General features: G+C 49.7%; 6 protein-coding genes across 6 annotated transcripts; 5 read left to right on the top strand and 1 right to left on the bottom strand.

The window, feature by feature from the left end:
- Positions 1 to 324: 324 nt before the first annotated feature.
- On the top strand, positions 325 to 2205 carry UCRPA7_6005 (putative fad binding domain-containing protein; the record flags this gene model as incomplete). The annotated part of the gene is made up of 4 exons (XM_007918547.1): positions 325 to 408; positions 780 to 865; positions 922 to 1190; positions 1250 to 2205. 4 exons carry the CDS (start codon positions 325 to 327, stop codon positions 2203 to 2205), a joined length of 1395 nt encoding a protein of 464 aa, XP_007916738.1.
- A 1995-nt stretch (positions 2206 to 4200) lies between these two features.
- UCRPA7_6004 (putative l-aminoadipate-semialdehyde dehydrogenase protein) lies at positions 4201 to 7624 on the top strand (the record flags this gene model as incomplete). Its single annotated transcript, XM_007918546.1, has 5 exons — positions 4201 to 4255; positions 4307 to 4551; positions 4609 to 4924; positions 5060 to 5302; positions 5535 to 7624. 5 exons carry the CDS (start codon positions 4201 to 4203, stop codon positions 7622 to 7624), a joined length of 2949 nt encoding a protein of 982 aa, XP_007916737.1.
- Positions 7625 to 8302: 678 nt separating this feature from the next.
- Positions 8303 to 9712, top strand: UCRPA7_6003 (putative histidine acid protein; the record flags this gene model as incomplete). The annotated part of the gene is made up of 1 exon (XM_007918545.1): positions 8303 to 9712. The coding sequence occupies one exon, from the start codon at positions 8303 to 8305 to the stop codon at positions 9710 to 9712; it is 1410 nt and encodes a 469-aa protein (XP_007916736.1).
- Positions 9713 to 11924: 2212 nt separating this feature from the next.
- On the bottom strand, positions 11925 to 12295 carry UCRPA7_6002 (hypothetical protein; the record flags this gene model as incomplete). Its single annotated transcript, XM_007918544.1, has 2 exons — positions 11925 to 12004; positions 12055 to 12295. The coding sequence occupies 2 exons, from the start codon at positions 12293 to 12295 to the stop codon at positions 11925 to 11927; spliced, it is 321 nt and encodes a 106-aa protein (XP_007916735.1).
- A 3078-nt stretch (positions 12296 to 15373) lies between these two features.
- On the top strand, positions 15374 to 17485 carry UCRPA7_6001 (hypothetical protein; the record flags this gene model as incomplete). The annotated part of the gene is made up of 1 exon (XM_007918543.1): positions 15374 to 17485. The coding sequence occupies one exon, from the start codon at positions 15374 to 15376 to the stop codon at positions 17483 to 17485; it is 2112 nt and encodes a 703-aa protein (XP_007916734.1).
- Positions 17486 to 22232: 4747 nt separating this feature from the next.
- On the top strand, positions 22233 to 23269 carry UCRPA7_6000 (putative aldo-keto reductase protein; the record flags this gene model as incomplete). The annotated part of the gene is made up of 2 exons (XM_007918542.1): positions 22233 to 22448; positions 22541 to 23269. The coding sequence occupies 2 exons, from the start codon at positions 22233 to 22235 to the stop codon at positions 23267 to 23269; spliced, it is 945 nt and encodes a 314-aa protein (XP_007916733.1).
- Between the last annotated feature and the right edge of the window lie 4240 nt (positions 23270 to 27509).

Below are 27509 nucleotides of genomic sequence, written 5' to 3'. Positions count from 1 at the left end.
CGGCGGAATTGAACGTACGTATGTATGTGCGGGCGGCGTGGGAAAAGCAATTGGGGGCGGGCGATATTTAGCTTCTAGGTCCGTATTCTAGCCCGGGCCGCCGCCTTTCTTGCCTCGCACATGTACATACAGTACAATACAATACAACACAATACAATACAACAATTACCGTGCAGGCAGAAGCCGCCCGCCCTCACATGCTCACGTCTTCACATTCTTGTCACCGCCTCAGCCTTTTTGAAGATTTCATTTCATTTCCACGAGCCCTGCGGCAGCATCACCAAGCGGCAAGAAAGAGGCATCCAGTCTCACTTCCACCTCACGATGGCAAACGCAAACCAGCGACCATTCCGTGTCGTCATTTCTGGCGGCGGCATCGCGGGCCTCACGCTTGCCAACGCGCTCGAGGTATAGCAACTTAACTTGTCCATCGCTGTCTCCTTTCATCCCTTTGACGCATCGACATGCCCTCCAAATTCAGCTGAAGTAGCCATCGTCTGCAACGAGTCAATCACTGATGCCTCTGTAGCAAGCCGACATCGACTATGTCCTCCTGGAGAGCCGCCCAGAGATAGCTCCTCAACTCGGCGCATCAGTGGGCATCTTCAGCCACGGCTGTCGTGTGAGCGGCGCATCTCTCAAGCCCGCCGTGGACCGTCGCTAATAGGTGAACCTGTGCCAGATTCTAGATCAATTAGGCGCGCTAAAGAGGGTCAATGAAGAAATGGTAATTACGTGTGGGCTCGGTGGCAGAGCTGTGCACTGCTAAAAACGAGTAGGCATACATTAGGGTGCTCCGCAGCAGCGATGCCAAAGGACGGCCGATTTCTGGTCCTGACAACGGCGACAAACTTACAAAGGCGAGGTGAGCGGCCAATCTCGTAAAGAGTTGATGTTGTCTCCAAGCTAACCTCTTCCTAGAACGGGATACGTCGTGCCTTGGGGAGACCGGGAAATCCTCCTGCGGGTGCTCTATGAGAATCTGCAGGACAGAAGTAAAGTATTAGTCAACAAGAAAGTAGTCGATGTCGAGCACAGCTCCGATGGAGTAAAGGTCTCTTGTCAGGACGGATCTGCCTACGAAGGCGACGTTTTAGCCGGGGCAGACGGAGTGTTTAGCAAGACACGGGAAAAGCTATGGCAATTGGCGGAGACCGAGCACCCAGCCTTAGTCCGGGCGGACCGTAATGGTAAGCCAATCTCAGTCGTGGCTTGAGACGTCGTCTCTGTATCCACTAACCTTCTGTAGCTCTGACGGCTGATTACAATGTTCTCTTTGGCATCTCTACACTCAAGTCTGAGCTAGTGGAAGGCGATATGGACACTGCGTACGACTCCGGTCGGTGCATGGCAACAATCAGGGGCCAGGGAGGGAAGACGTACTTCTTTGCCGAAGAAAAGCTCGACAGAACATACACACTGACTACGATTCCACGTTACGATGCCGGAGCAGCTGAAGATTTCGTCCGAAGACATGGGGATCTTGCGGTTCGCCCAGGTATCACACTGGCTGAGCTCTGGGGAACGACCACTTCCCGACAACTAGTATCCACTGAAGAGGGTGCATTCCAATTATGGACTTGGGGCCGCATTGCATGTCTGGGTGACAGTATCCACAAGATGACTCCTAACCTGGGAGCCGGGGCCAATTCCGCGATTGAGAGCGCAGCAGCCCTCGCCAATGAACTCAAGAGCCTTGTCGACAAGAGCCAGGGCGCGGTCCCCTCAGGGAGCGAGGTTCAGCTTGCTCTAGTGAGATACCAGCAGCGGCGAGAATTGAGGGCTAAATGCATTGTAGATGCGTCTAGGATTTGTACCCGTACTCACACCCTCAATGGACTTGCCGAACGCTTGTTCGTCAAGTTTGCTTTACCACACTCCAGTGACCTCATCAGCGAGATGGCCAGCGACATGGTTGTTGGGTCGGCGAAGATCGACTATCTACCTATACCGAGAGTGAGCTTGACAGGCACGAGACCGTTCAATCCCTCTTTCGGTGTCGGTATGAAAGAGAGCAAACTCAAGCGTGCACTGCTTGCGCTTCCTCTCTTGGCGCTCGTCTACGTTGCGAGCGCCACGATGGATGCCACGATCTCTCTCCCCTGGGCAGAAGAACAGGTTAAAAATGGCACGGTTGTGTTTGACGGCAACCCCATTCCACTGCGTCTCTCCTTTTACCACATCAAGGGCCTTGATTATCTGTGAGTCTTCTGTTCTTTTTTCATGTATGTCATTTGAAGCACGGACTGACTCCTTTCAGTGCATCACTCCTGAATTCCTACTTTCTGCCGGCAATCTACGACTACGATTCTGTCTCTCGAAGACAGCTCATGTCCTTCCTTAGTGATGGTGTGGTAATGCTGAATGTGTGGATGTTTGAATCCGTTCGTAGGGCAAATGCCATTACAATCTTACAGTAGTAGGTTATACGGTCACGTTCAGACTGCCAACATAGCTAACAACTCTCAGCCCCGTGATATTCACATTTCTAGGCCAGGGCATAGGCATGGGCGTAGTGGCTCCGCTGTACTACTTCCTCCACTACGTCTTGTCGCCGATTGAAAAGTTCAGCTCGACAGACCACCGACTCACACGATTGAATTATTCCATCGCGGTGCTCCCTGCTGTCCTGGGTGCATTCTTCCTCCCACTTTGTGGCGCTTTCCTATGGCCCAACCTCGTCGAACGTCAGTCTTGGCTCTTCATATGGCAACTCTATCCCACATTGCTGTCGATTTACTTGTTTGCCATATCCAAACTATTCCCGGAAACGGTCGACGTTGACAAGTACGACGCGCCGAAACGAGATTTACCAATCATACGACTATATATGGGCTTGTCCATTGTACTTGTGTCGAGCGTTTGGATCTGGTCGTGGGCGACCGGGCCGTACAGCATGATGACGATCTACTGGCCTACCGCAATACCAAAGACGACCACGAATTTCGTAGATTTCATCCGCGATTTTCTGCGGTACGACCAGGTCTTTGCCTTTGGGCCAGGACTCCTATGGCTGCTCTACCTGTTCGGAGACCTCAAACACGCTGGCATGATGACGGCCGGCTGGGCTCGCATCCTGCTTTCAGGATTGGTGACGATCGTGGTGCTCGGCCCGGGCGCAACGCTCGGCATTGGCTGGCTGTGGAGGGAACAGATCCTTGCGGAGAAGCGTCATAAGACTGCTCTTACTGAAGAAAGCGTGGGGAGGCTCCACGGCGTTTTCGGGAAGAAGACGATCTAGACAAGATAAAGGGTGTAGCTCATGTTTCATAGATACAACAAAATGAACAAATAGAGTTGCCCACCGACCATTTAGGATGAGGCATCGGCGGATAGAGGCTAGTTACAATGCAATTTATTGCTGTTCTACTATCTTTATTCAATGGTCATTGTCAATAGTATCTGGTTCGTTTTTTCTCTGAAGGCTGCCTTCTCTCGGTTGTTTGGAACTCCTGTCATTAAAGCAACATCCCACGTCAAGACACAAACTCTTTTGTTTCACACACAAATAGAATATGCAGTTACCAGAGATTCATGACTGTTGGTATTTCGGAGCGGGCGAGACGACGTTCCGTCAAATGGTCTCCCAGGCATCTGATAGGTCGTTGGTGTCATCGTCAGCATTATGCTTCCCTCCTCAGTTGTAGTGTCGAAACTCCAATTTTTGTGGCGTTTGGAAGCTGAGCCGCCTCCAGTCAAGCAACTGAGAAGCCGACGCCACCGTTACGATGTCTTCCAGATCGGGCCAACTCCGCGACATGTCTCTAGATCTGGATCGTTACACAAGCAAACCTCAATCCTTCAACTCGAATATGTTGTTACAAATAGCCTATCCGGACTCGACTCAACGGCGGTTGGCACTATTGGGATCTTCAAATGTTAGATGATGGGTGCTTCTACTTCAGATCTCGGTTATCGTTGGCTCCCAAACAACAGCTAAAATTGGCGATGTGGGCCGGCCCCTTAACCCGGCAATGATTGTCATTCAGCTGTAGGCTATTCGGGATCATTTTCGACAAGTAGGTAGCTGAGCCATTGAGGTGCGACTTTTTGCGGCGTAGTGCCAACCCCGCCCACGGGGGCTCCGAAATCATGAAGCGTGTCTGTTATCTATATACCGTCTATCCGGGGAAGTTCAGTCGGAAATCTGGGGTTCCCCTTTGAACTATTACGACTTCTAGGTCTTGCTCAAAGCCCAATATGCCTGGCTTATACTCAGACACGGACAATAGCACGCCTAAGATCAACGGGTATGGTAAGAACGAGACCCCAGTGTATGGGCAGAGACTACCCCTCCGCATAATAGACGAAAGAGCACAGAAGGAGCCTGGTCGTGAATGGCTTTCGATCCCGCGCACCTCGGAACCAGCAGATGGATGGGAAAAGATCACATATAGACAGGCTGCTAAAGCTATCAACCGAATCGCACACAGGATCACTGCAGTGGCAGGCGCGGCAGACCCGGGGGAGTTCCCTACGATTGCTTATATTGGACTCAATGACTCTCGATATCTCGCTTTCATGTACGGCGCCGTCAAGGCGGGATACAAGGTAGATTACACACCTTGAGTTGTCTTGCGCCCAACATTAAATGCTTTTGCTCGATAGGCGCTCTTCGTATCTCCCCGCAATTCGGTTGAAGGCCAACTACGGCTCTTCCAGGCCACAGACTGCCACGCCGTCGCCTGTTCTGCAGAATTCGAAACGGTTGTTCAGTCGTGGGTTGGACATCGGCCCATGACGAGCTTCGTTCTCTCTCCTGAGAGAGAACTACTGGCCGACACCGCTGATGTTATACATATTCGCTACGAGAAAGAGTTCGCTGAGGCCCAATGGGATCCGTTCGTTGTGCTTCACAGCAGTGGAAGCTCCGGATTTCCAAAACCTATCGTATTGAAGAATGGAAATATGGCCACAGCTGATGGTATGCGCACTGTACCGCTGAAGTATGGTACGCTTCCGTGGGCTGCCGAAATGGCTTCTCGCGGATCCCGGCTGCTGACTCCTAGTAAGTTGTTTTTCCTCGAATATACGAATCGAACTGACTCATTTGTTCCAGTGCCGCTTTTTCACATTGCTGGTCTCTATGTCGCGACGTTCTACAGCACTTTCTACCAGGCCGAGCAGTCTCTCTCATTGGGAATTGGGACTCGGCCGATCACTGCAGACCTCATGAATCAATGCCTGAAGCATTCAGGAGCTGACGCCGTCTTTATGCCTCCATCAATTGTGGATGATATGGCGCTGGTTCCAGAATACATTGAGACCCTCAAGGGGTTGAAATATGTGGCATGGGGTGGTGGTATGTTTCCCTCCCAAATCAACAATTCAGGTGGTCACGCAAGACTCACCATGCTTTAGGTTCGCTTACGCCTACAGGCGGAGACACGCTGGTGAAGAACAACATTACACTGTGCAATCTTACATCTTCTACAGAGTATGCCTTTACCCCCTTGCTCCTAGAGGGGTCCGCCAGACCCAACTAACACAGCACAGGGCTGGTCCATACCCCTTTCATTTCCAACCGAACTCAGAAAACTGGCGATATTTCATCTTTGACAAAGACTACGGCGGAAACGACTTTCGAAGGCTTCCTGGGGACGAAGATATCTATAAGCACTTCTTCAAGCGTCAAGCCAAGCATCCAGGACTCCAGGGCATTTTCTGGACGTTTCCGGATATCGATGAATTTGATACCCAGGATCTCTACCGTCCGCACCCGACGCTTGAGGACCATTGGCTATTCTACGGGCGAGCCGATAGTATTATCGTCTTCTCAAACGGCGAGAAGTTGAATCCTGTCACAATCGAGGCTGTCGTGCTTTCCCATCCACAAATCAAGGGCACGCTGGTGGTAGGCAGCAACCGACGTGAGCCGGCCCTTATCCTCGAGCCGGTCACACCGCCCAAAGACGCAAAGGAAGCGAAGGAGCTCATTCAAAGCGTCTGGCCACTGGTTCAAGAGGCCAACCGTGATACTGTAGCGCACGGACACATCCAACATGACATGATAATGCTTTCTGTTCCTGACAAGCCGTTTCCGCGTGCAGGGAAGGGGACAATCCAACGACCCGTGGCCGTGCAGCTCTATGAGAAGGAAATATCCGAGGTGTATGACAATGCGCATCGCGAGCAGGAGGACGTGCCGGTCGTTGACATCTCATCCGAGCCTGCACTTCGACAGTCGATAGAAGAACTTCTCAAGTCGAAGCTTGATGTGCCCATGTTGGATCAGGACACCGATTTCTTTACCATGGGAATGGACTCGCTACAGGTCATTGTCATTTGTCGCCTTCTTACTGCTGGCCTGAAAGCCGCGGGTGTCGACGTGGGCGGTGCTTTGGCACCACGGGCCATCTACTCGAATCCGAGTCTTGGACGTCTCTCAGACTATATCTTCAAGCTCATTGAATCAACGGGGTCTCATCAGGAAGCGATGAATGGAGATGCGACGTCCGAGATGAAAGAGCTCGTCGACAAATATATCAAGGGGTTGCCCACCAAGACGATAAGCAAGCCGGGACCTCGCGTTGAGCGGCAGACAGTCATCATCACCGGGAGTACAGGCGCATTGGGCTCGTACTTGCTCGACCTACTGATCTCATCCGACAAGATTGAGAAAATCATCTGTCTCAATCGGGCCCAGGACGGAGGAAGAACGCAGCAAATCCAAGCGTGCGCCGAACGTCGTTTAACCACCGACTTCACCAAGTGCGAATTTTTCCATGCCGACCTGTTACGTCCAGACCTTGGACTTGGGGCGGCAGACTACGACCGAATATCCAATGCTGTCGATCGGATCATCCACAATGCATGGCCTGTCAACTTCAACATGCCTCTGTCGTCGTTCGAGCCATCCATCCGAGGTGTGCGCCACTTGGTGGACCTCAGCATTAATGCGCCGCAACAAGTCCCCATCGTATTCATCTCGAGCATCAGCACAGTTGATGGGTGGACAGATGGCAACGTGCCTGAGTTGTCTGTTCAAGATCTAGGTGTAGCCGCGATGGGATATGGCCAGTCCAAGCACGTATCGAGCCTCATTCTCGATGAGGCGGCCAACGTCTCCGGCGTCTCGGCTGCGAGCATCCGAGTTGGGCAGATCGCCGGACCACGAGGCCAGGCTGGTGCGTGGAACAAGCAGGAATGGTTTCCGTCGATAATCGCCTCTTCTCTCCATCTCGGAGCTATTCCGACAGATCTAGGACGGTTATCGACTGTAGACTGGGTGCCAATTGAAGACGTTGCACAAATGGTCGTCGAAGTCAGCCAACAGCGGAACGAGGATATCAGTGGTTATTTCCACTGCGTCAACCCGGCCATGACAACCTGGGAAGAACTTGTCCCCGCGGTCAAGAGTTTCTATGGTTCTCGAATCACCCAACTGGTCACGTTCAAGGAATGGGTCGAGCTCTTGAAGAAGAGTGCCGGTGTGACCAAGGACATACAGAGAAATCCCGGCATCAAGCTGCTTGATTCATATGAGGCACAAGCAAACGCTGCCGGCATCAAGCAGGTCTTACTGGACATGGAGAGAACGAAGAGACATGTTACCGGGGCGAGAGAGCTGGATGCCATCACCCCTGAGCTAGTTCAGAACTGGTGTAGACAGTGGGATTTCTGAAGAGGCACAGCAATCCTACTTGCAGGTCCAAATGTATCATGTCCTGGAGTAATTAAGAGCTGAACGACTTGACTTTTACATTGCCTAGAGACTATTCACCTCAAGTTCAAGACGAAGTCTAGCCAGAAAGACCACAGTCTCTGAAGCAATCTATTGCATTGAATGTCAAGTTATCACAGCCCTGGTAGACAAATATTACGAGCACTAAGATGAGATCATCACAGGTGACGTGGGCGATCCACCCCGGCAAAAGCCCCTGGTCGTCCAGGAACGGCAGCGCTAAACACGGGGACGGGGGGTTTCCTGCAGATTGTGGGGATGCAGCAAAGGCCAATGACGCCATGGACTGCCAGCCAGCCGCCCAACAGGCTCACGCTCTCACAAACTCAGCTGGAGCTTGTCTCTTCACTCTCCACAAAAAGGAAGAGGACCCGTCAAGGTCAATGCTGCTATGCAACTCTAATCCTGGCTTTTGACAGGGCGATCGACGTCTTTTCTTAATTAAGCAAGCTTTAGCTGCCGTTATGATGTACCGGTATTCTATAATTCCGTACAAATGCCCCGAGGGCCGCTCAGCTTCGTTGAGTCGTTGCGGCTTAGGTGTTGTCTCTACTGTCTCTTCACCTTCGTCGGCGTTGGAGTCTCTCTTGACTTCGCCATCCTGTCGTTAACATCACGATGCGTCTCCTAACGAGATCGTTCGTTCTAGCCCTGCCAGTGGCTTCTGCCCAGGGGCTCTACTCGACCTACTCCTTCAATCCTCTCGAGCATCTCGGCGGCGTCGCGCCCTACTTCGAGCCCAACGATCCACCGACCGACCCGTCGCCTCCGCAAGGATGCACTCCTGAGCGCGCCGCCTACCTCGTGCGTCACGCGGCGATCTATGCGAACGACTTCGACTACGAGGAGTACATGGAACCGTTCATAAGCAAGTGGCAAAATCACACGAGCATAGATTGGTCGAAGATACCGGCCCTCAGCTTCCTCGACTCATGGACACCGCCGCTGTCCGAGGCTGAGCAGGAGCTGCTTACTCGAGTGGGCAAGCTGGAGGCAACGCAATTGGGTGTAAGCCTGAGCTTCAAATACCCGGGCTTCAAGCTGCCCAAGAAGGTGTGGACGAGCTCCGCAGAGAGGACATTCGAGAGCGCGAAGGCTCTGGTCCGAGGCTTTGAGATGGACGACGACACGATCAGTGTGGTGTCGATCTACGAGTCGGAAGAGGGCGGCGCCGATACGCTCACGCCGTACGACAGCTGCCCGAAATATTCGTCGTCTGCCGGCAGTGATCAAGCGGCTGTCTATCTGGAGAAATTCACAAAGCCGATCATTGCTCGCCTTACTGATGCTGCGCCCGACTTCAACTTCACAGCCCAGGATATCTACGGCATGATGGAGCTTTGTGGGTACGAGTCGGTCATCCGGGGCAAGTCGCCTTTCTGCGATCTCGACTTGTTCACCCCGGACGACTGGCTGGGATGGGAGTATACGGCTGATGTAATGTACCACTACAATGTTGGCTACGGAAACGAAGTCACTGGTGTCATTGGACTGCCGTGGCTCAATGCCACTGCCGGTCTCCTAATGGCAGACATGGGAAGTGAGCATGTCCAGGATCTGTATGTAAGCTTTACGCACCGAGAGCTGCCGCCAACAGTGCTCGTAGCCATGGGTCTATTCAACAACTCTGCTTTTGGAGGCTCAGAGGCCAGCATCAACGCTACAATGCCTGAGGACAGAATCAATCACCGCCGAGCATGGAAGAGCTCCCACATCATCCCATTCATGACCAACATTGCTATCGAGAGGCTGAATTGCACGGGAAGCTTCGGCTTTGAGGATGGCGACTATTACCGGGTACTAGTAAATAACGCCCCCCAGCCAATGCCCGACTGTGGCGATGGCCCGGGAACAACTTGTTCGAGACAGGGTTTCGAGACCTATCTTCAAGACAGATCTGCTATGTTTAGCGGCTATTCAGAGAAGTGTGGTACAGACTACGATAATACGACAGACGTGTTGACCATTTATTCCGACCCCAAGGCTGGAAATGGAACTACAGTGGGAAAGAGATTACTGTGGGAATAATAAGACTATGTAAGATACACTAATTACATGAATAAATCTATATGATAAGGTTCCTTTAAAATCATGCCCAAAGCCAGAACGTTAAGAGTATGACTACAAGTTAAAGTGAGACTAGACAATGATATCAAGTCTATTGTGAAGACTATAGCCTTAGTTTGAAGGAACCAGAAACTCTTGCTATCAAAGAAATAAGTTTTAAAAACATTTCCAATCATTCAAAAAGGAATTTTGCTAGAGAATCTATTTCAGTAGAGTTTGGCAGGTTATACTAAGTGTTACAAACTTGGCGCCATTTGACTGGAGCGTACGCCGTGATGAGCCTGGCACAATCCCCGGCCTTGCAGCATGTCACACAATTGACGTCAGTCAGCAGGTGTGCATGCTGAGGGGTAAACAACACAACAGGACTTTTTAACACCAGAGATACACCAAACTCTACCGTGGACACTTGATGCCCAAGTGACAAGCATGACCATGTCGAACAATACCAGCAGTGAAAGAGCTACCTTCCTTCCCGAAGGCACACCGGCCTTCCTAACTGACAACCCCTTCATATTGCCTAAAAATCGGAAATTTGCCGTCCTCGGTCTTTTGATCAATCTTCTCCTTTTGGGCGGGTGTGCATACTTGGTGTTTCGAATTCGCGTCACGAGACTACGAGGAAACACTCTAACAAGCCTTGCTACTTCCAAAACTATACTCCGAACTATTAGCTATGTTTTCACTCTGTTAGTAATTTCCTAGATAATTATAGCGCCTGGATTGATGGCTTCTAAGCTCACTACATTGCAGCGACATCTCGCTTTCTGTATATAACTACCTGCTCATGGTCTGGATCAGCACTCACCCGCCAGCAACTCCTGAAGCGTTCTGCAGAATACAAAGCCATGTACACTCAGTCAACGGCTTCTCTTTATGCTTCGTCTATGCAGGCATTGTCATGCTCGTTGCAGAAGTTGTTCCCCTGTTCTGGCAACAGACAACAATGCCAAACGTTAAAGTAACATCATTTGGCGAGATCGCGCATGTCTTTAGCTGGCATATGGCGTACGGCCTAACCATAGTCCGTATTGCTCTTTTGGCGACTCAGCAATACAACAGCATCATGCAAGGAGATTTAGACACGGCTTATCTCATCGACATGCAGAATAAGCTCACGGTTCTTGCATTCTTTGTGGGCATCTTACTCCTACTTCCCTACTGGAGACAAAATGTATGTTTATACCTCCGGTATGGGACTGCCTCCATCAGCTGATACACAACTGCAAGGGAGGCGCATGGCTGTGGGCCAACATGGGCTTTCATGTTAGTGCAGTCACTTACCGGCTCACCACCGTTGTAGAAAAGAGAGGCCGCGACGAGATGTTTCCCCACTGGACCTCGCTGTTCGTGCAGTTCTTCTATGGCTGGCTGCCTACCATCCTCGTCCTCCACATGTTTACTGCTATTCTCGGTGGCCCGCTCAAGCAGCGCCAGACGCAGACTCGGCGGCGGCGGGTGCGGAGGAAATAGGGACCTATCAATGTAGCAAGAATACCGATATGGCTGCCATCTGTAGCAAGTTCAATGGCGAAAGACCAGGCGTGTGGACGTCAATCCCCTCGTTGGGCGGATAGTAACTATGAAGATCCTCGCCTCAAATACTAACAGACGAGCACTTCTAAACAACTTATTTCATACTTTCTGGAATCACGAAAATGAAAAAGCTGGTACATCACTGCTATCGCTAGAGAGGAAAGTATAATTACTGGGTTCAGCTGCTAGGTTAGGCGTTAAACTTCGATATCAGCTTATGTATGCTATATATAGTTAGATGACAATCACGATATATAGTCTACAAGTCTATCTTGATTCGAGCTTTACAGGGCCATTCAGAATCTTCACTTTAAAGACGGAAATGACTTGGCATACCTGAACTTTGTCTCCGCAAATTGCAGCAATTCCAAAAGCAATGCGGGCAGTTCACAATATAATGAAGAATATGGATGCTCGGTCTACATTTGTGCACAGTACTCATGAAGCAGATTGCAATTTATCTTGGGACTGTATGGCTTGAGCGTGAAAAGAGACGATGATAGTTAAAATTAGAAACTATTAAAAGAGAGTAGGCCCATTATCCTTAGGCAACGACGAGTACTCAATAGGAGTCAAGATTATGAAAGCAAAGCCAGGGCCCTGGCGTAGTTCATAACCTTAAGCGTAAGATTCTCAATTAAAGTCCAGGAGACTCCCAGTGCGCAGTCTTGTCATTCTCGTCGGTGGCAGTGAGTTTTCGATCGGCCGGTCCTCCCTCTAGCCATCATTAACACCAATGTCAGCAACGAGGTAGAGTAGTGACTTACCAGTAAGATGAACGGTATCGCTTGAAAAGACAACTTCGGGTTTAGCAGCATAGAAAGTCTTGGGAGGGTGGGTTTCTCCGGATGTATAGAACACAAGGGCTTGGCTAGAAATTCCACTAAGTGGACCATGAGCCTTGCCATCGTTAGGGAGATGAGTGGCACCATCGAACCCTAAGTTGACGTAGTCAACGGCCGCATCAGCCTCGACCACAATGGTAGCGCTTTCAAAAGTGACAGCCATGATTGATGAGTTTTTTGGTGAGTAGATATCAGTGTTGAGTAATGTTGTGTTGCATTGCTCTAGGAGAAAGGGTTAAACCTCTGGTATTTATACTCGAAAAGCGAACTTGTTGAACTGTACAAAATTTGTTTCTGCTATCAATTTAGCCGATCACATACTGCAAAAACTTACGAGTAAAACTAAAATCGAACCCTTGATGGCGTTTTAGGTCACGATCATGGTCAGAGAACGTAGCTAGAGTTTCATAGCCTCTCATTTTCTTGGCCATGTAGGCTAGTATTGAGACTGTCAAAAGAGTCTATCGAGACGGAAGTTTAAAACTCATTTAGGTTCGGTGCTCAGGCGATATCATGTTCTGGATTGATATCGTCTCCTCCTGTTGTGAATGAGATTGGTCTAAACCGGATCACCTTTACATCTATTTCTCCGCGGAATAACGCCATGGACTTGCTGGGTTGAGGCTAATAAAGTATCGTATGCCGAAACATCAGTCATGGGGCACTCAAGGGTGCCCATGGTTTCTGACGAAGTTTTCTAGAGGGGATTGTGTTGTTGGCATACAAGAATTAGGTATGGGTACACTTCTAGGCAACTTGCTGTAACGGGAGGCTTTCCAGAACTAGCTAGGCCAACGTTACACAATAACCTTGTTGGATTTAGACTTCTTGTCCCGTGTTGACCGGTGCGGCTATGGTGTAAAACTTCCCGCGCTTAGTGCAACTCGGTCAATGTTCTAGAACTGAGTAGGCGGACTGGCCAATCAATCATAAGAAACACAGTCATTCTCAACGGATATGGTACCGATTCGTCGAGGTGAACTACACGGATGTCTCGGTGGATAATTTATGGTCTAGAACATTGCGGCTAACACCCAATTGGCGCGTGTCAAATCGCAGTCCCTGACCAGATCTTGCTACAAGCTCAGAGATCAGGGTTTGGCGGTATGGTCTTGTGTCAAGTCCGATATTTCAATCATATCAATGTAGAAAACTGTGTGTACGTCCCTGGGAGTTTCAAGAACCGCCTGACTATAGCACAAGGTGATTCTGGATGTGCTGGGGAGAGGTCTCCCGAACAAAGTCAACCAAAGCTCTTAGTGAGCTAAAAGGACATAAAGCTAGGACGACTAAAGAGACAACCAGAGTATCATTATTTCTTTTGTCACAAGAACCAAATAAAGCTTAATTGCGGACTTGGGGCCTGGGAAGATGTCAAAAGTCTCCACCGTCGGGAACGGCAAAACTGTATGAACATGGGGTATATAGCTATCTTACCAAGTACAAGAGAACCCCTATATTCAATTTTGGTCCTTCTGAGCCATGAGGCCTAAAGCCTATGGAGATTTTGTGTGGCTAGGTCACGTTTGGTTTGGTTGTTAAATCAAGCAGGTCTGGTGATCGTGATGGATACCTCAATAAAGCTCAGCAGCGGAACATACGTCGACATCGTTGGCGGAATTTAGATTTCGGCGTATTTGCCGTATCTAGCTGAGCTCAAGAGTAGAAGGTCAGTGGTACTAACCATACTTCTAGATACGAACACTGACAGCCTTTGCACGAGAAACTATCAGCGATGACCTGCAAATTCCAACAAGGAGACATCGTACCCTAAAGAAATCATAATGAGAGAACTTCCCAACGTTTACGCAGTTTAAGCAGATTTTTAGTCGGCCTAGAATTTAGTCTGATGCGTTTGAAGCATTGAACTTTATGATTGTAGTGGCAACGCGGCTGAGACCACCGAAACGCTAAACCTGACTCAAGGACCGGCACACCCGTTTGCGGGGAGAGCACATCGAGCCGCATGCCAGAGGCGGGAATTAATGCTGTGAAAAGCTAATATTCTTACGGCCGGCTCTAATAAATCAATACGGATTTCGTGAACTATCATTCACATCTGGCGTGGCACAAGCTGAACCCATGACTGAACTCTATTCGATAACGGTTCTGGGTCGTTTTCAGCAAACATAGTAGCAACAGTTGCACCGGTCTGGCCAGGTCTGAAAAGGAAGTCTCTTAAACTTGTTCTACTGTAGGTAGAGACAAGGGCGCTCCTGATCGCAAGTGAGGAGTGCGTTTTGACAAGGTTTCTGTGTATCTTCTTGTGAAAACACGATGCCAATAACAAACTTAAGTATGTCTGGATCATGGCATCTGATTGCAAGTACATAAAACAACCTGCTTTCCTCTGTGAGTCGCCCGAATCTTTTTGCGTACCCGTGCTCGCAACGATCTTGCATGTGACATGGAACTGATGGCTGGGCCCTGGATATCTCGGCGTCCTGTGCTTCGGGAGTTATATGTCATCGAAGTCAACCTCTTCATGATGGCCTAGAAGCAATCAACGTGGATCATAGCAAATTAATGCACATGCATCGTTATTTAGATTGTCTCTGCCTCACGATACCTTCTCGTATTACAATGATGACCTGTGAATTGAAGTGGCATGTAGTATGTTGTCTGGCTCTCGCTATCCTGGTGGGGCAGGGCCGCCCCGGTGGTCTGGAAATACCCTGTCATGCACTAAGCGATTGGCGCTGAAGAGCCGCGTTCCAGGTGGGGTTATGGGCCACGACCCCGCGCTAGGCTGTGATAGGAAAGTAAATAAACAAATGCTCGCTATCATCTTAACGCACAAGCATCTCGTGTAAGTCAGTGAGAAACGACACGTCTGTCCTCATCTTGCTCAAATGTTTATGTTCTTTCTATATTTGAGCCTCTACACCATCGAACATTTGTCGGACTATACTCTTACTCTTCCCTTCTGCGAAGATCTTTATCAAGCATAATCACGAGCTTGACGTTGCCGGCTCACTCTTCATCTTCAAGTATCAAAATGTCCGACGACTTGCCCAGTGTTGGGTTACGACGGACGCGTCGAAGCAATACTGCCCTACGCGCTGAGCTGTCTCAAGCCTCTCATCCCGAAAACAGTATGGCGACCACGGCCCGTCCATCGTGTGTCTCGTCCACATCCACACCAAGCAGAAAGACCAGAGCGAAGAAACGAGTGCGATTCTCCGACCCCGGCCCATCGAATGAACGCGTCGACAGCCCATCTTCAACCGGGCTTACGCCAATGGTAAAGCGGACGACTCTGACTCCCACCACGAAGAAACGTCGACATTCGACGCCTGCCCGGAGCAACGGCAGCGGATGCAGCGGCATCGACTCAGCAGATCCCTTCGTCACGGCAATTGACTCCCCATTCTGCGGCGAAGTGACCTTCCTACCTCTCCGACAAGTCCTCGACGGACGCGTCAAGCGCCGTATCAGGAGAAATGGGCTCAGCGAAGAGATGAATACAATCAATGCCGAGAAGAGACGGCGAGCGCAACAAACCAAAGCTGAGATCGAAGCATTGAAGGCGGAAGTGGCGGCTAAAGATGCTGAGATCCAGCGCCTGCATGATGAGACGATCGTACAGGATACAGACAGGATAGTGGAGCTCGAGCAGCGGATAGATGAGCTCCGATCAGAGCTTGCTTCGAGATCTGGAGTTCGCATTAATCGGCATGATGAGAGCACGCATATTGACTGGACGCTGGCTGCAAGAGATCCTTTCTCAGACGAGCTCATGGACCTGGACATGGATCATGATGGTGATGATGAGGATGAGTTCGGTGAGACTACCATGGCAGATATAGCGTGCAGTACGCCGACTCGCCGCGTCTCTGCCAGGAACTCCTTCCCAACACCTCCGTCGACAAGCCCGGCCCCAATGCCAATGACACCTTGCTCTCATCATATGTCCACGCCTAAGTCCAATGCGGGCGTTCAGGTCAGCATGCCGGATACGGAGAAGCAGCATCTCGAAGACGAGCTTGCATCATTACAACTGGAGGTCTGCAAGCTGACGACCACGCTGGAGACCTATTCTGCCATGACCTCCAGGATAACAGAAAAGCTCTCCCCATTTGCAACAGAAGATGATGCGATGGATGAAAACGCACTGAATACCAATTCGACAAGCGCTGCGGACTCGAAGCTTGAGACACACCTCAACACTCTCCTTCGCACACTCTCAGACCGAACCGCCGCGTTGACACACCTCAGCTTCTCCCTCAACGACCTGGGCTTCCCAGGCAACGACGCATCCGAAGTCATCGCCTCACTCTCAACCGCATTCCGCACTGCACGTCTTGAGTTAGAGTATCTAACACCCGGCGAGATTCCCTTACCTCTAACATCGGCCGGAGCTGCCGTACTCGATCTACTGTTAACCAAGCTCCGCGACCTAGCCCGCAAGAGCAGGGAGAACGACGATGCTATCGACGAGTACCATGCCCTGGAGCTGTCACTCCGGCAACAGCTTGGGGCACGCGTCGAGGCAATGGATGGCATGTCGCGCGAAATGAAGGCCTTGGAAGGCGACGCGAAGCAGAAAGATGCTCGCATCGCAGATCTCGAAATCGGCATTGAGCGTCTCAAAGGCGCCGTCAAGTCCTACGCTCGTGACGTGTCTGAGCTGGAGGCGTTGGTGGGCCGCATGGAAGGCGAGCTACAAACTGCCAACGCACAAAACAACAAGTCCCGAGAGGACCACGAGGCTGATATGAAAGAGTGGACGGACATCTTCACAGATAAGCAGTCGTGCATCTCGACGCTCGAAACGAAACTGTCGGATGCGATGGCGCAGACGTCAGAGCTCAAAGAGCAGCTGAGCACAGTGAATACTCAACATGCAGAGCTACAGTCCAAGCACAAGGACGAGGTCGCCTTGCTAAACAAGGCACATGGCTCATCGCTTGCCCTGCGTGACGCACGTGTATCGGAGCTCCGTCTGGAAATTGACAGAGTCAATGACGCGCTGCGGGCGGCCCACGAGACAGTACGGCAGCTTCGTGTTGACAACGGCTCGCTTAGCAAGCGACTCGACGACGAGAAGAACAAGGCCAAGGCCGCAATCGATACGATGAAGGCGGAGCTGGAGAGAGTCGTCCGAATGAGCCAGGACTTTTTGGCCACGCCGAAGAAGAGCAAGGTTTTGACTCCGGGGCGCCGCAGCCGGAGTGGGAGTCTGGATGGGCGGGAAAGCGAGGGCATGCCGGCGACTGTTGTTCGTCCGGCGAAACTGTTAGCCGGTGATCTTGCGAGAAGGACAAGTGATGGTGGGAAGGGGAAGAAGAGAAGACGATATGATAGCGGGCTTGGTTTCCTCGATGAGGAGGAGATTGATGTTGATGCTTGAATCTACAGCCCTGTGCGCACATCACTTGGTGGAAAAGATTGCTTTCCTTCCATTTCATTTGTAGGCGTTGCAGACATACTACAGGGCAAACATAGTGCTCAACATTTGGTTTAAAGTAACCGTCTGTCTGTTATGCTGTTAGAATCATCGCCGAATGCTACTCTAATTCTTGACTCTTGGTCGATGGCTTGTCTCCCTAAGGAGATACGGCTCTCCTGAGGTGAAAGTGAGAGAGTGCTCCTCCTCAGCGAATCGGCTGTCCAGAGCAGGCAATGCGGCGCTTCATGGCCTCTTGTGTAACATGATTAGAAAAGCCCAAGCCACGTGAGAGCGCAGCAAGGCAAGGCAGTTCCCAGGGCTGACTCGACTCGGGCTAGCCTGGACGCCTCAATGCCAGATATTTGCCTGACCCAATATTGTGCCCAATATTTGCTAATGTGCTCATGAAGAGCCTTGTCCCAACATGTTCGGATTCTAACTCCATGCAATATCGCGATGGCTGGCTCGATATCTTACGGCCTCGCCACGGCAAAGAACGAAAACATCTTGGTGCTATCAAATATTAACCTCGACTTCTCTTTGGTCAAATTTATTCCATCTCCGGAATACCATGGAGTTGGCCAGTCGCTTTCGCCGAGACGCCGCAAGGAAGCCGAGGATGGCCAAGTCCACTCTGTTGCCCGCAAATTGGCGTTGCTTCTGTGTGAAGACTTGCCCGAGATACCAAATCTCCTGAGGGCGTACGGAATCCGAGCATCAAAGATCGCAGAAGACCGGGTTTTGAACCCCAGAGGTAGTGCTCTGGATGGCGTTTTTCAGGACCACATCGGACTAGATGCCACATCTTTGTGGGCGGCTGCTACTTCTGGACAGGACACGGTCGCCCTTCACCTGCTTGCATGTATGCTTTCTAGGTTTTGGGAACATGAGGAGGCAGTGGCTGTCTGGATGGAGCTGGTCGAGCGAAGAAAGGCTGCCTTGCAGGCAAGATTAACCCGCAATCTGATCAACGCAAATGATATTACAGCCTCTGCAATTCAATTGAGTCGGGAGCAACTAGCGGACTGGGATGCGAGTACAAGGTCAGAATATTCTTTTCATCTATGCTAAGACCAGCAGCTAATACTTGCGCAAAAGATCATGGCTAGCGTCAGCAGACCTCGCATTCTTGCACAAACAGAAGCAGCTGATACTAATACTCGACAACCTTAACATCCAAATAGTACCACAGGAGAATATTCTAGAAAGCGTTACAGCCGCCTGGAAATCTGCGCTACAATTCATGGAGGACATCGTCACCGGTAAACCCATGGCAGTACAACGAGGCGAGGGCCTCCTTGCTATGTCGGCATGGCACCTATATCCGGATCTTGAGATAGTCCTACCTCTGCGAAAGTGCATCAAGCAAAATGATGAGCTGATACCTCATGGCGGAATTGTCACTATTGGGATCTGAACATCCGGAAGCCGATAAGCGCTTCGGCGTGTCATGGTCGCTTCCTCTTTCATACCTTCAGTATTATGGCAAACCTGTTTTCGCTACAGGATCAGTCAACATTCTAGGCTCCCGGATTTCAATGAATCAGCTCATCGTTGTAGCATTCGGATGTGCTGTTGGAAGCTGGGTTCAGACATCTGGAGATATCAGTTTGTGTGCAAGGGTAATCATTGCTCTGGAGAAGTCCGCAATAGGTTCCGACAAGCCACCTCCAACGTGGCTAACTTTATTATCCTCTGCATCAAAACTTTTCATGACCTCATCAAAAGAAGAGAGGGTTGACTACGAGGGACTTTTTGCCTTTGGCCGGAGAAGAGCGTCCACTTTCCTGTCCACGAACCGAGAATCATTTCCGCCGTGGTTCAATCTTTGCCAGGTTCTCACTGTTGTTAATTTGCTTAGGCAACCAGAAGATAAAGTTCTGTGGCTGCGAAACCAATACAATCGTCATCAAACGATGAATCTGCCAAAGGCCCCAGACCTGCAGTTTGCGATTATTCGTTATAATACCGACGAGTTCGCAAAGTTTCGAAAGGCAGCCACTGGCGTGAACGAGAATCACCATCCTTCCGAGGACTCACAGAGGGCGCACTACAATTCAGAACTTGAAGTTTTGTATAACTCGTGGGAGTTCGCTAGCTTAGTCCCGATATATCGTGGTATGGATGGAAATCCATCGCATCGCCGGTGGCTAGTCGATGACATTGATAGTATTGATACCACACGAGGATATCGTCTTGATACTTATGACTACCACTCTGTGTCAATCTCTTTGGTTAAGCGCGCTGCACACATCAATTCTATGATCGGAGAAGCAACTTCTCTAGTACCAAATGGTCTGGCCAACGTCCGGTATGGTCTGGAGTTAGGTTCTTCTCTCGATGAAACAAACACATGGAATGGACATTTTCGCATAAACGTTCCTTACCGTCGCAACCTCTAAAAGGATCTCAGTTTATGTCTCATGGAAAATGTACTACCGCTTCTTTGATTAAAACTGATCGAAACATTGAGTATCGCAATCACTTATATGAATCAACAAGGTCATCAGCGTGGACCTCCTTTTTCAGTATCTTCCGAAGCACACAACAAAACTCATCAGCCTCATGCTCCAAGCTCTTAGCGGAGATTCAGCAACTTGAGAGCAAGATTCGGGTGGAATTGAAGAGTCAACCAGAACTTGCATCTATACCACTCGTTACACCTTCTAATGGGCTACTACCGGAATTGGCGGAACCATTTGAATCTCCTTCTCCAGTTAGAAGAGCGCATGTTTCCGTCTCACAGCCAGTGGACCTTAGTGCATGGTACATCCACACGCAACGTTAAAGCCCAATATCGGACAGCGCTATGTTAATCTTTCCCCCTTCGCAGGAGATGTACATTTGTATCTTCCCGTTGACCACGATTTTGAGTATCCAGACAAAAGTTTTCCATTTCCGGATATTTCTCCGCAAGAGTTACTTACACTCGTCGAATCTTCTGTACTAGATGTCGATAATTTCTTCTCAAACTTTTTGGGCTTAGAGGTCTCCGAGCACCTATTCGACAATGGGGAAATTTATATAACAGAAACCGACGAACTCACTCTATCATTAGATGCTTTACACAGAGCTTCGCAGCTGTATCAAAGTTTGCCTGATGCTCAAGTCGAACTATCCATCACAAAGGCTCCTCTGGGACGTTTTCAATGGGCTAAAGCAACGACCACATCTTGGACTCGGACTCACTCATTTGCATGTATTACATCATTCGAGACTGGGTACATTGATTGTGATCCGGCTACCATGAATGACGTAATGGGCGTCTCCGTCGGAAACTCTCTCTATTTTGCATCATCGCTCTTGACGGATCCTTATTCGTCCCCACAAGAATCTGTTGTTCGTCGATCAATTGGGAATATCGGAAAAAGCGGTGCAGCATTTCTCATCTCACCACATAATCTCAACATACGAGATCCAGAATATGATCGATGGAGGCTAGTCCAGCATGCAATTTCTGACGGCGCTATGGAGAATAATTTTCCAGAGACGTCTCTTCACTTTTCTTTTACGGGATATGAACTCCCACTTAACACTGGTCAACATGGACTCATAGACAAGCCCGCCTACTTTCTTCAAGCTGTCATCCAAGCTTACGAGCGAGGCAGGTGGGTAGCGGACCTCGACCTCCTCAATGCAACAATGAGAGAAGAGCAGTACGTGAAACGTCTCCCGTCGAGATGCAATCATAGCAACAAGGAAATGCAAAACTTCAGATGTCTTGGCTACATTGTAACCATCGACTGTTGGGACGAACTTCTCGACCATCCGGGAACAATAGCAATAGTGAGAGCTAAGGGCAACTGGTTGGCAAGGCTTGCTGTCGTGGCTGTTGCATTTCAGAGAAAACAGCGGGTATTTATCGCTAATAACAGCATATGCTGGGCTTGTGTGAAGGAGCAGCATAGAAAGAAAGATGCGATCTTATTATGTTAGCTTCAGAATGAGAAAGAGTTGTCTTTCGTCATGATGAGATTCTGGATGATTTGAACGCAAGCGCTTCTAAAACAACCCCTCATTCCTGCCAAAATACAACCACCAGCCTTACCGCCTGGTAACCCCGCCATTGACTCTAAGCCGAGAGATAGACAAGCTGAGGCTTGGTGAATCAACATCAAACCCTGCACAAGATCAGATTGGCTCAGCTTGGTCTGTTGGGACGAAGCTTGGACGATACGAGTTTGCTCCAGCCCGGTGTCATAGTTGTCTTCTATAAGTATCGTGAGGTCAGGTTGTTTAACGCGAAACGATTAGCGAGCGTCTGTTGATAAAAAGTCGAAGTCGATGCCATATCCTAAAGTAGAAGGTGAGTATGACAACCTACCAAACACTGTAGTCGCCCGCCCCCCAACCACTACTAGCATTTGTCTGACAAATCCAATGTCCAGGTCAAGTCATGGTTCCGTTTATAACTCTCCTAATTTACTCTCTTCCCCCTCTTGTCTTTTTTTTCTCTTCACTCCTGACATTCAAACGGGACTGTACGAGCCGCTTTTAGGGCCACATTCGGTTGATGCATGTGCCATTCATCATTTTGGTGCAATTGCTAGCAGTGGTTTCTCAGTAGATACGAGAGGAATATAGATACCTTAGGGAAGCAGAGTAGATTGAATAATAAAACACCCAACCCTGTACGCAACAGCTACCTACTTAAGTAGGTAGAGATTGGGCTAGTTACCTATCCGGGTACTCTTCCTAAAAGCAAGAAATGGAGAGCTCTTCCCGCTTCAGGGGCATTCCCGATATCATCTATGGAACCGCTTTCAAGTTTGACGATACAGCGGCTCTGGTCGCGGTTGCACTCAAGGCCGGCTTCCGTGCAATTGACACTGCAGCCAACAAACCACAGTACCAAGAGGCGCTAGTTGGAGAAGGCATTGCAGCGGCACTTGAATCAGGTGTCATGCAGCGCAGCGAATTATTTGTACGTTTCCTTGTATGCTTTCTTTGATTAGTGCTTGCCATTATGTCAAAGTCCAAGTTGACTAATCTCGCTATGATGATTTGTACCAACAGATCCAAACCAAGTTCAGCCCTGCCAAGGCTGGGAGAGATCCAGCTATCTATCCATATGATACCACCAAAAGCATCCCGGAGCAGGTAGAAGAGTCGCTGTCGTCGTCACTCACCAGACTCGGCGTCACCTATATCGACGGCCTTGTCTTGCACTCTCTCTACCCAAACATTGAAGATACTCTGACGGCATGGCGAGCGATGGAGTCCTTCGTACCGTCCAAAGTATCCTATCTCGGTCTTTCCAATGTCGACGTGGATTCGTTACGCCAGGTCTACGACGCGGCCACGGTAAAGCCAAGCAGCATCCAGAACCGCTTCACCCAAGACACAGTCCCAAACCCCGATGCTGACTTGCCGCCTGGCTTACCGTACCCGGATGTTGCATATGATAGAGATGTTCGCGAATACTGCAAGACGACTAACATCACATATGTTCCTTGGGGTGTGCTGTGGAGCAATCCGGCCATTTTAGATGACGACCCGGAGCAGCTGCTTGCCAGGACAGCTCAGAAGATTGGGGTCTCTAAGCAGGCGCTATACTATAGCTGCTTGAGAAATTTGGGAGGTTGTCAAGTGAGCATTTTATGTGGGACGACAAAAGAGGCAACAATGCAGGAAGTGTTGGCGGGATTGGACAAGCTGCAGAGATACCTGCTGGAGAGCGAGGAAAACAAGAAGATATGGCAGGTCTGTGTTGATCATGTGAGATCAATCGCTAATGGTATGTAATGAGATACTGCGCTTTTGTGGCTTTTTATTCAAAAGAATTAGTATACAGTCAAACCTACTTATTGCACAACACCGAATGCAGTTAGAAGTACAATTAGCAGATGTCAACGTTCATGTTATATTTTTGACCGAGACCAATGCATATACAAATGCGTGACTAAAAAGACTTTACAGCATATGTGCGTTTTGAGTAGGTATTGGATCTAACCCTACGGACTTGTTCATTCTGCAAAGTTTGGAAAGGAATCTGAGTACCACAATTTCGAACAAGGAGGTGCAGCATAGAGAATGAACAGTATTGATATGACACTGCATGACTACTCAGGCATCTCTATGACTTGATATGTGTAAATTAGTAGTTAATACTTAATCGTCGAGTGCAGAAAATGTTAAGAAACCCCAACACAGTAAGCTTCTCCAGCCCAAAAGTTACTCAAGCAGTCCGAAGACACAGCGGGGTTCCAGGCGTGAAATTCCGCATCCGTAATGCCGTACTTTGCCTCAACGGAGGAGCAGCTGTCCCCAGCTAAAAGACACATTCTTGTTAGCCACATCGCGTTACCTCTGTTTTTAGGCATGGCAATCTGAATGGGACGATGACTTACACTGTGCGACGTAGTAGTTGTCACAGTTAGATGGGATACCAGTCTGCGTCGGCCCTGGCGGCGTAACAGTTCCCGTTCCCGTTGTTTTCGTCGTTCCTGTTGTCGTAGTCGTGACACCCTCGCTTCCAGAGACGCCGACACAGTAGGCTTCGCCCACCCAAAAGTTGCTTAGACAGTCACTCGAAACGGCAGGGTTCCAGGCATGAAACTGGGCATCCGTAATACCGTATTTCGACTCAACGGCTGAGCACGAGTCGCCGGACTCGGCGACATAGTATGCATCACAATCGGCAGGGATCCCGGACTGGGTGGGCCCTGGAGGCGTTACGGACGTCGTCGTGGAGGAGACAGAGTTGATAGGCGTGGTGGAAGTAGTGGCCGATGTTGACCCAGAGACACCAACGCAGTAGGCTTCGCCGGTCCAGAAATTAGACAGGCAATCGGACGACACAGCTGGGTTCCAGGCATGAAATTCGGCATCAGTTATACCGTACGCTGCTTCTACGCTGGCACAGGTGTCGCCCGCTTACAAGACGAGGGCTCATGTCAGCATGCCCACTGCTTCCATGAAAAGGATGGCTTGGGAAAGACGCAGTGACTCACACTTAACAAGATAATATGCATTACAGTTGCTTGGGATACCCGACTGAGTCGGGCCGGGCGGCGTCACCGTGCTCGTCGTTGAGGTTGGCGCGATGGAAACTGTGGTGACGGATGCTGTCGTGTTGACGCAATAGTAGGTCTGCTCCTCGAACCCGCTGCAATCTGTGCCTAGTTCTGGGTTTAGGGATATGAACCACGAGAGAGTAATATTCCAATCTTGTAACAAGTCGTCACAAGTAACTCCAGTGTCTGCAAAGGTCCATTGAGTGCAATCCGACAAGGATCCGGTCTGCATATGATGAGCTTTGGTGTAAAGAAAACAACCCACGATTCGGGAAGAAAACGGTACTTACGCCTGTGGGCAGGGCGGTGGGGTACACACTCCCCGTTGTTGTTACGTCGATACTTGACCAACGAACGCAGTAGCTTTCATTTTGGGCAAAGGAACAGTTGCTGATGCTTGAACCGGCAAGGCTAGGATTCCAAGTGGCGAGGTCGACAAATGAAATGCCGAAAACAGCCAAAGCCAGGTCACACTGGCTCGCGAAAGTCGTGTTACTGATATCTTCTTGGTAGTCTGAACCATCAATGTAGGTTGTACAGTCTGTTCTGGTACCATTGGCGTAAGTTACGTTGGGACCCATGTAAAGCGCCGGAATATACGTGGCCGTGGGCAGCGAACTTGCCGGGACAGTGGTCCATGCCGGTATGGAGCCTACGTATCCAGGGGCTCCGGCGTAGTTGCTCACTATGTTGTGGCGAGAGAAGTCAGCAGATTCCAGCCTTTGTCTTACAGACGAATGTCTAAATTGATTTGGGAAAGGTCCGTACTGTCACCAACTGGCTCAACGCAGTAGGATTCATAAGCAAAGAGATTTGTACAACTTTAATCGCTGGTCAGCTATACGTGAAACACAAATTCCTACTTAGTCCAGAAAAAGAAATGGTAGGCCACCTTACTTTTCGTTAACCTCAGGGTTCAATATTAAAAAGTCGGACAGTGAGATCCCAAACCTGATGATGAGCAGGTTGCAGTAGTCTCCAGGGGTGGCTTCGTACCACTCCGCACAATCGGCCGTAGAACCATTGGCAGCATTCGTGGGCACAGGCACAGCAGTCGTGGCTGATGCCGTAATTGATGCGGTAGAAGTTACCGGAGGTGTATATGCGGGCCCGGGAGAGTCAACACAGATTTCAAGGCCTACAGTCATGTTGATGTTGCTGCATGTGAGGTCAAATTGGGGGTTCCATGCCAGAATCTGTGCGTAGTTGATTTGCTTGGCCTTAGCGATTGAGGTACAAGTGTCATTAGCCTGCACTGTATACGTTGTGCAAACATGCTCGATACAGAGCGAGCCGGATGTGGGAAAATCGGCGCAGTAAGCCGCAAGGTTGTTGTCAATGAGAAGCCACATGGTTGCCACGCCCTGGCTTTTAGAGACTGACTCGCACGTATCTCCATTTTGTAACGTGTACACGGATCCTGTGCAAGTAGGGCTGGCCGTTATACCCGATGTTGTTGCTGTCGGTGTTCTATGAGAGTTACTGTCAGCAGTATTCACTACGAAGACTATTCAAAAGTAGAAATCTTACGCATTGAAACTCAGAGTTGAAGACGTCAAGGGATAGCTGGTTGCATGACAGCTTGAAGTCAGCGATGAGTATATAGAAACGATGCCATCGTCATGATAGTAAGCCGCCTCAGCTAGGAATTGAAGCTGCTTCAAGTTGCAGTCAGTGCAGTTGAGCGTGCCACCGCCCTCGATGCTATCTGTCAGTTTTTGTCAGCCCCGTCGTCTGCTTTTCCCGCTCTCTTGGGAAATTTTTCTTGTTTTATGTCTCGTCTTGGGGGTCAAAGAAGGAGGTGGTCGCACTTAGATTGCTTTGGTTTGCCGCAACTCCAATTGAATTTGCAGATTCAATGTTGCAATATTGCCCATTCCCGGAGTCAGAAAGACATGTATAATTGTAGAAGTATCTCAATAGCTGAGGGATGGTATAGAGAGGCACATCACCAAGGCCAGTCAAAGAGTCGTAGGCCTCGTCGCCGCATGCTCCTTCAACATCCAGCTCGTAACTTGCAAGGGCTGAAGAACAAAGCGGCGTGCAGAGAGAAGACAAAAAGCTCTCTGGATAGTAGAGGCCTTGCCGCAGTCTCTCGAGGCCTTCAGGGCATGAAAGGTTGGCCATTAATGCGCTGGAGCATGTACTGGTAATATTAGCCGGAAACGATGCATTCGACTGAACGTAGACAATAGCCTCGACCAATGTTGTAAAGAGAATAATAGATCCATAGCAAACGAGTGTAATTGCCGAAGACATGATGCTTCACCAAGCACAGGACCGAGAAGCAACCTAACAAGCTTCAGCTCCGGTATAAGGAAGAGGGAACACGAGGTTAACATGTACGGGAGAGCTGTGAGAGCAATAGCTGTTGCAGTGTATTGCCTATCAGCAAGTTTCTACCTATGAATCCAGCCGGGCCCGATGATTCGAGATCTCACGGTAAAATTGAGGTCACATCGGGCCCCTGAAAAGCGCAGGAGACTATGCCGATCCTGCCAACATCCAGTGCCATTTTTAATCAAGGGCACATCAGTTGATTCGGCTTATTTGGGCATGTGGCTTCTCCTCGATATGGAAGATGGGTCACATGTGAGATGGGTCTAAAAAGCTTGAATTGGAGGACGCGCGGCTGAGACTCAACTTGGTGAAGGGTGCTTAATTTTCATGCTTGTCTACTGAAACCAGGTCGAAGGCATACATGCTGTGCCGCTTTTGCCGCGTGCGCTCGTCTAAGCCGGTAACTAGATCTAACGATAGGTCAGTCTGCAGCAGGTCAAGTGGGATTACCGGAAGCGGCTAAGTAATCTGTCGAGGACGGAGATTGGCATGCAGGTTGAAGAACGGCAGCGAACGAATCGGGGATGACGGATTAAACGCCTTCCGCCGTCCAGGGTCTGATCAAGCTTTTTATAAGCTTTCTAAGGTTACACGCGGGACCCTGTCACTGCATATAATTCACTCTATTG

The sequence above is a fragment of the Phaeoacremonium minimum genome (genome assembly GCF_000392275.1).
Source record: "Phaeoacremonium minimum UCRPA7 unplaced genomic scaffold PA7_03_scaffold_448, whole genome shotgun sequence".
Lineage (NCBI taxonomy): Eukaryota > Fungi > Ascomycota > Sordariomycetes > Togniniales > Togniniaceae > Phaeoacremonium > Phaeoacremonium minimum.
Note: the sequence above shows the minus strand (reverse complement) of the source record. Positions and strands in the feature narration are given on the sequence as shown.